The following is a 14,185-nucleotide window of genomic DNA, read 5'->3' as shown; positions in this document are numbered from 1 at the left end:
TTATATAGAAAGAATTTATTGATATAAATAACATTCTTCTTACACAATATTAGGACACGTAGAAACATACAAAACGTAAAGACAGACATCTACGTCATTTATGCATTCACGATAGTGAAGTATCTGACCGAAAAAAAAAGGAAAAATAGACTAGACAACAAACAGACAGGGCAAGGACAATGAAAAAAAAATCTCCTTACACAAAGCCTATTAAATATTTCCTCGAACAATAATAAGGAATGGACTATGAATGCCAGGAAGCTTTATTAGACTTTGGTGGAGCCGCCGAGGCTTGGCTGGCTGGGACATGAATCCCCTCGCTCAGCACCGGCAGCCCTCTGGCATGAGAATGACTGACGATGTGCTGGCGTCTTGAAGCGCGAAGACCACCAGACAGACTAGAGCTGCGGCTGACCAGTGAGGCAGGTCTGCCAGTATCGTGGTGACAATGAAAATGATGAGCAGGATGACTGGCGAATGTGACAGCGATTGTGAAACGAAATGACTGACAAAAAAAGGAAAAAAAAAGAAAAAAAATTAACAAGTGATAACAATATCCGTGATAATAATAATAATAATAATAATAATAATAATAATAATAATAATAATAATAATAACAATAATGATGATGATGATGATGATAATAATAATAATAATAATAATCATAATAATAATAATAATAATAATAATAATAATAATAATAATAATAATAAATAAATAATGATAACAACGATAATAAAATGATAATGTACAGAGGTAGAGAAGAAAAATCCTTTGGAAATGTTGGGTTTGACTAGGTATTACATGTAGTATATAACAAGCATGGAATATAATCATTGTAGAACTGTACAGGCAAATCTAGAATTTGACACTAATAATAAATATCTCTTTTCTGTCTCACGAGAAGAAGAAAAAAAAAAAAAAAAAAAAAAAAAAAAAGGTAGTCGAGGTACCTTTGATTTCGGGCGTGTAACACTAGGTCACTTTCACCAGTATGAGCGAGACGAACTTTGGCTTGAGTCACAGCACCATAGAGGGGGGGAGGGGGACACGCCACGCCCCGCACGCAGCCTGTACACACCAGCCGCTCACAACAGCAGCCCCTGAGCCACGCCCAGGTACGGGTACGGGTGCAGCAGGTTGAACAGCACGGCGAACAGAGTGCACGCCGCGTACACCCCGAGGGCCACCCACCACAGTAGCTGCTCGTGGAGACGCTGCTCAAAGTTCTTAAGGACGACTAAGCCCAGGGTGAGGCCCGCCAGAGCCCCTGTGAGGTGCGCCACGTACGACACGGGTAGACCAACAGTCTCGTGCGCGTACCTGTCGTAGATAGCGAAACCCACGTCAGCGCTCGCTGCAACAAAGAAAAACAAGGGTAAGTAAAGATCCGAAACAGCAATATGCATACAAGCTGGTGTCATGATTGGTTTGATGAAAGCTTACAAGACAACAAGTAAGATGGCTATACCCAAAGGATGAATTAATCTACAAGTCATAATATATGACTTGGGAGTCATGTAACTAATTTGCAGGCGTTGTCATACAGGTGTAAAATAATATTTTCGAGGGCGGTGGTGGTGTGCACTGCAATACCAAGATGCAATGCCTGACTGGTCCACGAGCGCCATGGGACCTCCGCGTCACAAAGGCAACACATCCCAGGCTATTTCTGTCCACCGAACACCATCAACTACTTGTCTTCCCACATATGCAGGCCGCGGCCGTCCATTCAGGGACGTTACATCAATGCTGGAACCTCAGCGTGAACCTTCTTGCCTTTTTCCTCTCAGCTCTCCTTCAGGCTTTTGATGCTTTATCGAAAGACACCAGTTTCATACATACACCTTTAATTGACTCTCTCTCTCTCTCTCTCTCTCTCTCTCTCTCTCTCTCTCTTCTCCCCCCCGCTGTGTGTGTGTGTGTGTGTGTGTGTGTGTGTGTGTGTGTGTGTGTGTGTGTAAAGTTTTCTCCCTCAAAATAGCCTACCTGCAAGAACTGACGAAGTAAAAGTTTCGTCAAATATGATTTCGTTCTCCAGGATAAAGTCAACAGTTTGGGAGAGTGTGAAAGAATGATTACTTGGTGACTCACCCACGAAAAAGACGCCGATAAGTCTGAGGATGCCGAACTGCATATTATTGTAGTTAATAAGCACGTTGGCGAGGTGCGCCGCGAGCAGGGCGTAAACTCCGCCCGACGCGCCCACCAGATACACGTCCGCATCGAAGACAGAGGTGCCGAGGGAACCGGCGAGGACCCCAGCCAGGTACACTGTACCTATCCTGGCTGATCCGTGCACCATCTCCAGCGGGAGGCCCACCAGCAGCTGCACCAGCAGATTAAAGGCCAAGTGAACCCATCTGAAGGCAAAACATTAACGATAAACAATGTTTTTTACTCCACAACGAATCACGCCATTTTTTCATGACATTACTAAGTTCTGGACTGGGAATACTGCATATAAGCGAAAATCTGTTCACGTGTCAAGCATGAGGTGCCGTGCTACTCACCCCGCGTGAAGGTAGGCGTAGAAGATGAATCTCCAGACCTGCTGCCGCTTGTCTGGTCTGTAGATGAAAGGCGAATCCACGGCCACGGGTCCCGCCACGTTCATCTCGCCCGTGATGATGGTGTAGTAGGCGAACACCCCGAGCTGCAGACAAACAGCGACAATGAATAATCATGCACAGGTTTACAATACAATGAAATTTTGAAAATAAACAAACTTAATGCTTCCTGTCACTACGATGTGTCAAGTACTGGAATAGTGGATTAAACACTAAAACATTTCCTCTAGGCACCAACTCTCCCTTATCCTGGGGAACAAAACTCTAGTGGCGTTCTCTTATCAGCAAAAACCACGCCGATGTCTGGCCCGCATTCGTCTTTGGGTGGCAGTACACGTCGTGGTGTAAGTTAGAAGGACGGGCCGGCATACTTTGGTGACCCCCGACGGCGCCATCCTCTCAGCTGATGTCATGCAGAGGGAGGGAGGGAGCCGTGCCAAGCCGAGCCTCACGCCTCCACTCGCACAACTACAACCCATTTTTACTAAGACTTCTGATGCCTCTATCCCTTGGAAACTTCTCTAAACCTACAGATGCGAGGAAAAACAAGACTACCGTGAAATAAGAAGTGGTGTCCCCAAGTACTCGCTGCCGCAACCTTACAAAACACGTGCCCAGCCAGAAATAAACATGGATGCAGTTTGAGGATGTAACTGGGCAAGGGACGGGGCAGCACGTCCCTAGCAGCTCAACGTCTACCCACATCATCTTTGACCTGACCTTCGCTTTATCACTATCGCAGCTCTCTCTCAAAAAAGGCACAATAATGCCACAAAACATGAGCGGAAGTGTTTCTGGGTGGTTGCAATGGGTGGTTGGTACCGTTGGCACCTCCTCTTCTGGCACGGTCGCCAGGCGTCCTCACGGTGCCACAAGCTTACGATCGTTGCCTAAACTCTACAGGTGGTGCAGCTGGCCAAGTCTGCCCTCTGAATATCTGCCGCTACCAGTCGACAAGTATGGCGTCTGAAGCTTTTTGCCGAGTGGCGCGTGGTGACAAGCCAGACAGAGGACCGCGGCATGCACCACTGCAGGACACCACCGCCCTTGTGTAACGCCGCAAGGGAGGCACCACAGGCCTCATTTCTGATCTTACAAGCGAGCCCAGAATTAGCATGACTATCACACATCTCACATGTAAACAAAGCCACTACAACTCCGCAACAAGCCAAAGCTGGAAGGCAGGAAGTGCACCCTGACTGCCCCGCCTGCACGCCCGTGTGGGATGCATGAGATACCTCCGAGCGAATATTTTTGGCGAATACTCTGCCCCCACTGACGGTTGACATTAGGCTTGGCGCAGGAGAGATCTTCCCATACACGATACCCGGAGGGGACTCTCACCATCAGGACTGACCAGACAGACATGCATTTACATCTGGTTACATTCCTCCTATGTACGCGACTGAGATACGCACACTGCACGAGGAAATCTTTAATATCTAATTTCCATCATTCGTTAGTTGTATACAAGAGGAATTCACCTTCTCAGGAACGTGGATAAAGTGTGCAGTGGTGGTGTTGCCAACAAGACGCGTGAACAGCGCGAATAAGGACGGGCGTGTCCCACAGGCTGTCTCCCGCCGATCCAACTTTACCTGCATTCATGCTCGTGATACAAGACTCCCCTCCATCCACACCTCGCACGCGCCCTCCTCAGGCTTTGTAGCACTTACCACCACCAAGCGTCACGCCACGCACTCTCCTGCATGACAGCTCCTTGTCGACTATCACATAATTATAAACACAAGCTGACGAAGTGGTGACATTAAACAAGGGCAGTGTAGAACTAGAGCACACACGTGAGTGTGTGCGTGTGTGTGAGTTTGTAGTTCAGTGAGTGGCAGCACTGTACTGTACTTGGCTCAGCGTCACACTCCAGCCACAACACCGCCGCCATCACAGCCTTTCACCGCCGCTTATCCTCACCTTCACCCTCACCGCACCCTACTAGTGCACTTTGAAACCTTGCTAAAGAGGAAACCACATGTCATTCCTATTGTTATTCCTGAGTTTCGAACCATTATAAACTTTGCAGCTGTAAACTGCATTTGAGTTTCGAACCTTTATGAACTTAGCGACTGTAAACTGCATTTGTTATCTTAATGAGTGTGTGTGTGTGTGTGTGTGTGTGTAGAGCAATGAGTGAGTCGGCGGGGCGTACCTGTGGCTCAGTGGTTATATACCCTCACCGCGGCTCGTAACGGAATGAAGTGAGTGCCTCGCCATGTAGGTATGGCGGCGGTTGGAAGCTGATGAGCCGTCACCATACACCAATAGCAGGGCTAGGTATAGTAAGATGAAGTAGTTGTGATGGTCGTGGGGAGGCTTGGAACACGAGGCAGGGAGGCGGAAAATGTGCAGGAGGCAGGTGGCTGCGGCGGCGGCAGTAAGTTTGGTGACAAGGACAGACCACCAAGGGCGCAGGTAATCAAGGGACAGTATCGCGTGGAGGCCGCCTAGTCTGGATTGTCTGGCGGGGCGCGGCGTCTCCCAGCTGACTCTCACACGTGTGGGAGTCTCGGCCAGGACACGACGGAGACACCTGCATCCTACCCTGTGCTCACCCCGTCTTCCCCACATCCTCCCACCCCCGCCACACTTCACCATTACCTGACGAAACAAGGAGGCTCGCGAGTGAACGATGACACGTGCCCCCACTTCAAGTACCTATCCACTGCCGTTCAGTTAGCTCCGTGCTGAGGTTATTTCACACCGCGCTACTATCCACTCTACCCTGCCAGCTTCGAATGGTTAGTGTATGAAACGTAGTATAGAGAATGTTTAGTGGATGACAGAGGGTGCACGGTGAACTGAAGAAGACGAGAAGGACGGGGAGGACCGAGGGTACAGATACAGCACTAAGTGGAGGAGGGTTGTTATTGGAGGGTGGAGGATGGAAAGCGTATGTTAGATGAAGTAAAGTAAGCAGGTTGGCAGCTGAGAGTAACAGACACTTGCCCTTCCTCCCTCGCAAGGCCCCAAGACCATCCGTGAGTCCCTTTCCTTCCCCGGGCCCGCGTACCACCTGACGTCCACCATCATCACCACCACCACCACCACCACCACCACCACCACTACTACTACTACTACTACTACCACCACCACCACCACCACCACCAGCGGAGTTTCCCTGCCAATACAGAGACTCATCAAGGGATTAGCCGCCGCCGCAGGATTACTGATTATCCTTCCGTGTCTGCTTGTATACTATACATTCTCTCTCTCTCTCTCTCTCTCTCTCTCTCTCTCTCTCTCTCTCTCATTTTAAACACTTCCCAAGCAGAGGTGGCGGCGGCAGAGAGAGAGAGAGAGAGAGAGAGAGAGAGAGAGAGAGAGAGAGAGAGAGAGAGAGAGAGAGAGAGAGAGAGAGAGAGAGAGAGAGAGAGAGAGAGAGAGAGAGAGAGAGAGAGAGAGAGAGAGAGGACGAAAAATAAATTTTGTAAGAAAGGAAAAGAAGTTTCTCATAACCTAGAATTCTCATCGTAGAGTTGCCCTCTACACCGGAAACTATTGGGCACTGAGACCTTCCATATCCTACTACAGCATTCGCAACAACCATCCTTTCCCTCCACACACCGCCCCCACCTACCTCCATCGGCCACTCACTCCCTCACCCAAACCTACCACACGCCTTGCATATATATACAAAACATTTACTTTCTGGGGCTGTGAGATAAATCCAACTCCTGCACTATACTTGTTCTTGGATGACTAACAAGCGTGCAATCTCAAAAAGCCAGGAGGGAGGAGAGAGGGAAGGTAGCAGGTCGTTACTTCTTCCCGGGCTTGTGTATCGACAAATACGATGCTTTAGCGTCTGTACGTATAGCAATGCCGGATTTACTGCACAGTCTCACCTACCAACACTTTCGCTCCATCTATCGCAGACACACTATCCAGACACATAACACAGCCTATATGATACTGCATGAGCCCGCATGTTGCCTCGTTAACATGTAAAGGCACCGAGATGATTCATGGATCGAGGAGGAGGAGGAGGAGGAGGAGGAGGGGAAACCTTTTCATAAGGGTCAGTTCCAGCTGTACGAGGAGGAGGGAGAAGAGGATGAACTGGAAGCAGAGGGCGAGAGACCTTGACGGGTTTCTACTGATATTGAATAGCTCACAAATTATCGACCCACGGCCTGATGAAGGGAGAGAACAGTGCAGTACCTGTGCTGAGAGGGACACGCGATGGGATGGCACGTGTGTGTGTGTGTGTGTGTGTGTGTGTGTGTGTGTGTGTGTGTGTGTGTGTGTGTGTGTGTGTGTGTGTGTGTGTGTGTGTGTGTGTGTGTGTGTGTGTGTGTGTGTGTGTGTGTGTGTGTGTGTGTGTGTGTAATAATAATAATAATAATAATAATAAACGGTTTATTATTTAGGCAGTTGACAAACTGAAAATGTACATAGGGGGTGGGGAAAAACTTAACATTAATCCTAAAGGTAAGTCTAATCTAGGAGGGAAATACTATTGATTGATGGCTCGCACCATGGTGGGAATCGCACTGAGTGTGTGTGTGTGTGTGTGTGTGTGTGTGTGTGTGTGTGTGTGTGTGTGTGTGTGTGTGTGTGTGTGTGTGTGTGTGTGTGTGTGTGTGTGTGTGTGTGTGACGGGTGTTGCTTAACACGAGTCCTACTGACCAAAGAGGATGGGAGTCAGAGAGAGAGAGAGAGAGAGAGAGAGAGAGAGAGAGAGAGAGAGAGAGAGAGAGAGAGAGAGAGAGAGAGAGAGAGAGAGAGAGAGAGAGAGAGAGAGAGAGAGAGAGAGAGAGAGAGGGGGGAGGGAGAAGGAGTACAAGGAAGAGGCTGGAGGTCGGAGTAAGCGCACTTCAACTGATGGCTGCAGCACACCGTAAATATTTGGACTGCTTCTATCACGACCAGGTAAGGAGAAACACAACGCCCGCACCTGCATTCCTCTCTTCGGCCACAGCGTTTCATAAACTAACAAGGAAGCACAACGAAACTTCTCATCTCCTCCACTCGTCACTGGTTTTATTCAAGCCATCTACAATATTGGCGACTAAATATTACGCCCCCACGATGCCTGCTAAAATACCATTCAGAGAGAGAGAGAGAGAGAGAGAGAGAGAGAGAGAGAGAGAGAGAGAGAGAGAGAGAGAGAGAGAGAGAGAGAGAGAGAGAGAGAGAGAGAGACTTATAAACTCTCTGCCTGCCTGACTCCTCTCCTTCCTGGCGCCTCATGACTAGTATTTGTTGACATCTTGTATCCAGGCAACGGGGTGATCAGGCTGATATTTGGGCACCGAGAGGATCGATGGACTGTCCTTCGTGCCGAGTTCCTCCTCTTCCCCTTCACCTCTTGTACGCCCACGCCTAGGCTGCGTCTAGCCTCCGGCCACGCGCCGTAGTGATGTAGTTATGACAAGCACGTCTTGGCGTAAGTGACCGGAAAGGGATGGAACAGAGAGAGAGAGAGAGAGAGAGAGAGAGAGAGAGAGAGAGAGAGAGAGAGAGAGAGAGAGAGAGAGAGAGAGAGAGAGAGAGAGAGAGAGAGAGAGAGAGAGGCGGGGTGGAATTGAAAACGAGAAAGGTGTAGATGAGAAGTGGGTGAGTAAGTGCGAAGAGTGTAGTGCATGGGACAGAGGTGCAGGGAAGGGGCGTAGGGCAGGGAAAGGCAGGGCAAGGCATGATGTCACCCTCTCACCCGCTCTGGCTCCACCGGCGTGTTGCTTTCCACCACTACCACTGCTTCGCACCCACTACGACATGATTGTGACAAAGCCGCTGCCTGCAAACCCACAGGATTGTGGAGGAAGCATGGGTAACTCACCTGGACTAGAGTGACAGCGATGATGAAGAGCGGCGGCGGCCAACACCTGTAGTGGTCAGCGTAGTACTTCCTATCCCGCTCCTCTGTTAGGAACTCGTCCGCGATGAGGCGAACCATCCTGAAACACCAACACGTTCACTGTAATCGCAACTCACCACTGCGCGTCATATTGCCTTCACGTGCTTGATTTGTGTTTATGTGCATACATTCCTTGGATTGAAACAAGACACGCTTATCACTACGAACTCGACCCACCATTGTGAATATCACCGTGAAGTAAAAAACTCACTGGTTCAGTCTGTACCATGTACATCTATGCACCACAGTGACACAAACACCGCAATAATTACCGCAGACATTGCCGGCACCGCCGCACACTGGCCCGCACACTCCACTCACATATCCTGAGCACAACACACGGCAGCACATAGTACATAATCAGCTCTCGTCTGGCACTAATACACGATGCCACATGTTTCATGGAGCAGTCTGACTCAGCGACTAACCAGTGCCAGCCCTTACAAGGCACCCGCTGGCTAGGCATTCCACGAGTGCCAACGTGAAAATTAAAAAAAAAAAAAAAATGGGGAAGCAACGGCGTCCTTTGTGGCAGTGAGTTACTCGGACGCTCGTGGTCATTAAGACACAAGCTAAATACTGAACAAAACCCCGCACATTCCCGAGACAAGGAAATCGATGAGCTATGACTCGGGGCACCATGACCTGCAAGAATTGATTGCTGGAGTTGGCAAGCCTGAGGAAGCCCTAAGATTGCGTGTTCTACAACTCGCACCTCCACAACTTGCGTCAATCCCCCTTATGTATCTATGCCTCAAATTCAAAGGGAGCCACGCTTGCATTAATTAATCTGTACATCACGAAATACTATATGCTTGCCAGTAACATTTTTTTCTCACATGCTGCATCTTACTGTAGCGGGGCACAGCGGAGCAAAGTGAGGCTCTTATGTGACTACAATACATATTACGAGTCACACTTACTTGTTAAATATAGGAGGTTCGTGGAAGAGGAGATGGAAGTCGTTCTCAGAGGCGACTTGGCGATCTCTGTGGTGAACGGCACATTTGAACGACCGACTCCTCTTCCCGCTCATCTGCCGGAAGAATAAATACTTCGTTAATCTCTAAAGTATACTAACCTTGTTTTCCTTGCTTCTTACTTAACATGAAAAGTTCAAATAATGTAAACAAAATAATAAAAAAACAAAAAACAAAAACAAACACGCAATTATCAACCTTTAACAAATCCTAAAAGAAAGCGGACTAGTTGGCTTAGGGGTAAGAAAAAACATTATATTGTAATAATTACCTGTGAAACCCTAAATCAGTGGAAAGAGGGAGTAGTTGATGGCCAAGTGTTCATTGTTCAACTTGTGGTGGTCAGTGAAGAGTAACATGAGGGTGAGATGTTCAGTGTTTGGTACATAATAAGCAATGAAGAGCAATGGATATTTCTAAGCAAACCACGACACTTTCCCCAAACAATGCACGACTGAAAACTATTTGCAGTTTTCTTCAGTGGTTCCATTACGTACTCGATAAGAATCGGTTCAGGCAGCACTCAAATAGCGAATAAAAAAAAAGATAAAAAAGCCACTCCGACCAAACTTTCTATGATTCTCTCTCTGTCATCAATAAAATAACTAGAGAAGTACCACATTTAGCCTGGACGTCACAGACGGGGAATGTGATTCAATAATTAGATAAGACGCGTGGTGAAGGGCAAGGCAATGAAGGCATCGTTCACCTACACCTGCACAGGTTGTACTAGCGAATACACACGCATACACAGTCACCAACAAGCACACGGGACAGGAGTTAGTACGCACATAATACAAGAGAAGGTTTACCTGGTGGCGAATCCTTAGGAAACATTTCTCTTGGAGTCTTCGTTCGTTTCAGAGTCGATTCATTCAGTTTAATTTTTTTTTATATATATATATTTTACTTTTCAGAAAGGCTTGTTTGAAACTTGTAACACCGTCGAAGAAGCTATGTCTCTTCCTCGCAGGACAACCACTCCATGTGTGCGTGCGACAGAAAACTCAGTGCGAAAAACAAACAAAACTAAACAAAACAGCGGATAGACTAAGAAAACTTAAATAACGAATAACTTAGGGCGAAATAAATAAACAAACAAACAAACAAACACGAGAAACAACAGCGAGAGGCACGTACACACCCCACTACGACCACACGCCGACTGAGACTATTTTCGCGGCCTCCCCTCCTCACTCTTTCCCCACCCCCCAACCACCGTCTGCCTGCTAACATTTTCAGACCAGTTAGCTCGCGAAGCGCTTTCGTGTGTACTACCTGTGATTCTCCTCCAATTACCTTTACTGAGAGAGAGAGAGAGAGAGAGAGAGAGAGAGAGAGAGAGAGAGAGAGAGAGAGAGAGAGAGAGAGAGAGACTGTGAAAAAAAAGAAAAAAATATATAATTCGCACTTAGCATGCTACTTGTGTTCTGTTACAGATTCAACAACCTCACCACTATTATTGCTCTTTGACAGCTTTCACCAAGATGTTCCGTAGAACTCGTTTCCGTCTGTGATAACTCTCGTGTACTATATTGTGCTCTGAATGTGGTAAAGATGCACATGTTTTGTTCGGAATACTTGATAACCAGTGGATTGTAAGTTAACTTTTCGCACTCCTAAAACTATCCAAGGTGCAATGCTGACGCCAAGAACCAACACACACACACACACACACACACACACACACACACACACACCAGATAACGCAATGAACAGTTGTTGTTGCAGCACACTTTGGGACCTGGAAGTTGACACGATTCTGTTGCTCTTGTCTTGTTTGAACACGCGTTGTCAAGGCGGCGTGGTGAGAAGGATGAGGAGCAGTGAGTCACACAGAGATGTGAGCACGATAGATGTGCCTGCCTGTAGATGGCATGGGCACGCCCTGTCTTGTGCGTCTGGCCTATTCAGCACTGGAACGTGTGGATGTCTTTCACAAACCATACCAAGTGAAGCTGGCCAACAGTGAGACGTTTTCACTAATTCTCTGTCGGCTGTCGGTTTCCTTTCTGCAGGACTACTACTGAGGCCGCTAGGAATACTTAATGCCACAGTCGAGTCTCCAGTATATTTTGAAAGAAAAAAGACAACTATTATGATGGATTTTTTGTAGTTGTATGTACAGAAAGTCACTTTTGTTGGCATATGCACAGAATTCAACGTTGTAGGGGAACTGATATTTATTAACATTAATGATACAGCTGTAGCAGCACAAAAATTTGCAGTGAACCTTCCAAACGCAAATCTAAAAGTAGACCTTCATATAACAAAGTACGAATGTTTTGACGAACTTGAAGATTTCAGGCGAAAATGAAAAATATAATAGAGAAATAATAACACAATACCAAGTAGTAAAGCCCAATGAGAGAGAGAAAAAAAGGAAACATACTTACAAACTAGTGAGGTGAAGTCTTCCAGTGCGGTTCCAGTAAATCCTCGCTACGTCAAATCACACTGAAACTCGATTTTACTTTCACTTGCACGAATAAAATCTTCGGTTGTACACCATAAAAGACAAGTTCCTTTCATCTATTAAAAACACACTGCATCAACAACACTAAAAACAACTTCAACTTTTTCACTTGAGAGCGAGGCGAAGGACTAGAGGAGGAGGAGCGGAGAGCGCGAGCGAGGGAGCGCACATCCACTCCCTTCAAGCTTCGGGAGACAACTGCTCTCCGTCCGCTAGTCACCGAGTAGTCATTATGGCCGACTTCGACTGACACGTGCGAGCCGAAGCGGTCTAGGTGAGGAAGGGGGAGGAGGGTATGGAAGAAAAGGAAAAAGGGAGGGGAGGACGGGGAGATGAAGATCAAGGAGAGTAGGAACGAGGCTGAGAAAAAGATTAGAGGTAAAGAGAACAAGAAACTACGTAAAGTGATGATGGTGATGATGATGATGATAAATATATTTCAATACAGGTAACAGACAGTGAAAGCAGACGCATCCTTACTTGTGTGTGTGTGTGTGTGTGTGTGTGTGTGTGTGTGTCCAACCCATGGTCCCATACCTGTCACACATACATGGTACGGATGCTATACTTGTGTAAGTTCATGTATATACCTGTGATATACAACATTACGTAATATCTCACTCTCTGCCATATTCTCGACATCTATGCGCATGAGAGAGAGAGAGAGAGAGAGAGAGAGAGAGAGAGAGAGAGAGAGAGAGAGAGAGAGAGAGAGAGAGAGAGAGAGAGAGAGCATCGGGGACTTCTATAACCAAACAAAATTTACTACTACTACTACTACTAATAATAATAATAATAATAAAAATAAAACAAGAGCGAATGGCAACCGACGGTCAGCTGAGGAAAGCGCGGCTCGCCACAGACCCTCAGCGCTGGTTGACTGGCTCATCAGCTGGTTGGTGGTACAGCTCACTGCTCACCTGGCAAGCTCAGTCACCTCCTGTCCATGATCAAGGGAAGGTGTGCGCCGCTTTCCTTCCATGAAGTATCACTTCAGTTCCTAATGACTTTCCATTTCTTTTTTCCTTTTGTTTTATTTCTACTTGTACAATAATGGGCGGGTCGAGGCAGACACATCAATGTCCCACAGTTAAAAACAGGCATTTTGGCGTAATCGTTTGTTTTACTGTTCTAGTTGATGGACAAACGCGGTATACTCTCTCTCTCTCTCTCTCTCTCTCTCTCTCTCTCTCTCTCTCTCTCTCTCTCTCTCTCTCACGCTAGCATCCCTCCCATTACTGCAACAAACCATGCTAGTGGAGAAACACTAATGTCAGAAATGATGATGATGATGATGATGATAATGATAATAATAATAATAATAATAATAATAATAATAATAATAATAATAATAATAATAATAATAATAATAATATGGGGCAGCGTAGGGATGTTAATCGGTGTGTTCGTTCGTTCGTCGGTTTCCTGCCTGATTCAGAAGTGACATCACGGCGTCCCCAGGTACGGGTTCACTCCTGTCCTAACACGAGTTGTGATGTTTCCAGTCCACACACACACACACACACACACACACACACACACACACACGAATATACGTTACTACCCAAGGAAAACTGGTGATAAAGATGAATTACGTATTGCAGAAGTGTGTGTGTGTGTGTGTGTGTGTGTGTTGCAGGTCTCATATCTTAGCGCTCACTCATCCGCACTCCCCACGACAGGATTGAACGTGACGCGACCCCAAGGCAAGATGAACTGTATGTATGTATGTATATATGTATGTAAGTATGTATGTATGCGTATAGTGCGTCTTTTCCCGTGGTGACTGCGTTCCCTGCGTCAGCTTGTGTCCTTGTTTAGGTGTCGCACAGTCATTTATGTTGATACTCGTGTTGATAAAGTACAGTATATAACATCTTAAAATCTGTGTGTGTGTGTGTGTGTGTGTGTGTGTGTGTGTGTGTGTGTGTGTGTGTGTGTGTGTGTGTGTGGCATGTAAATCATCATTAAGTAAATTCAAGTGAAACACTTGCATAGTTGAAATACGTCCTGTGGGCCAGAGACTGATAGATAAATAAATAGACAGACAGACAGACAGACAGACAGATACAAGCATGGCGGCAGTGCAAGCGAGGCTGAGTAAACAGTGTGCCTGTGAACATATAGTGCTGCAAGTCAGGGCGGGCACACTAGGCCTCATCTCATTGCTGTCGCGCATATTAATCCAGATTATTTCCAATTTAGGCACTCTCTCTCTCTCTCTCTCTCTCTCTCTCCTCGAAATCTTTTATATTCTCTTAGCGAGGAATGGAGTGGCGGGAAC

The 14,185-nt window shown here is 46.8% G+C and overlaps 1 protein-coding gene across 4 annotated transcripts; it reads right to left on the bottom strand.

Moving 5' to 3' along the window:
• Positions 1-12,124, bottom strand: LOC135101315 (protein rhomboid-like). Of its 4 annotated transcripts, none has more exons than XR_010269203.1 (6): positions 8,718-8,926; positions 8,368-8,485; positions 2,514-2,656; positions 2,095-2,363; positions 954-1,357; positions 1-505 (listed from the first exon to the last, which is right to left on the bottom strand). XR_010269203.1 is itself a non-coding variant. In XM_064005127.1 (6 exons), the coding sequence occupies exons 2-6, from the start codon at positions 9,479-9,481 to the stop codon at positions 1,089-1,091; spliced, it is 912 nt and encodes a 303-aa protein (XP_063861197.1). In that variant the 5' UTR covers positions 11,822-12,124; the 3' UTR covers positions 1-1,088. The 4 variants fall into 4 exon arrangements, 3 of the variants coding, with proteins under 3 accessions (XP_063861197.1, XP_063861198.1, XP_063861196.1); XM_064005127.1 differs by lacking the exon at positions 8,718-8,926 and adding exons at positions 9,369-9,481; positions 11,822-12,124 and having other exon boundaries at positions 1-1,357; XM_064005128.1 differs by lacking the exon at positions 8,718-8,926 and adding exons at positions 9,369-9,481; positions 10,238-10,604 and having other exon boundaries at positions 1-1,357.
• Positions 12,125-14,185: the final 2,061 nt, after the last annotated feature.

Source organism: Scylla paramamosain, chromosome 6 (assembly GCF_035594125.1).
Source record: "Scylla paramamosain isolate STU-SP2022 chromosome 6, ASM3559412v1, whole genome shotgun sequence".
In the NCBI taxonomy this organism is placed as follows: domain Eukaryota; kingdom Metazoa; phylum Arthropoda; class Malacostraca; order Decapoda; family Portunidae; genus Scylla; species Scylla paramamosain.
This window is presented reverse-complemented; position numbering and strand designations above follow the sequence as displayed.

Coding starts and splice junctions, on each gene's coding strand:
- LOC135101315 (XM_064005126.1), bottom strand. CDS start 8,911: ATGCCTAGCCAGCGGGTGCCTTGTAAGGGCTGGCACTGGTTAGTCGCT. Junction 2,657..8,367: donor TCGCTGTCACTCTAGTCCAG/GTGAGTTACCCA, acceptor GTTTGTCTGCAG/CTCGGGGTGTTCGCCTACTA. Junction 1,358..2,094: donor TATCGGCGTCTTTTTCGTGG/GTGAGTCACCAA, acceptor TCTTTGTTGCAG/CGAGCGCTGACGTGGGTTTC.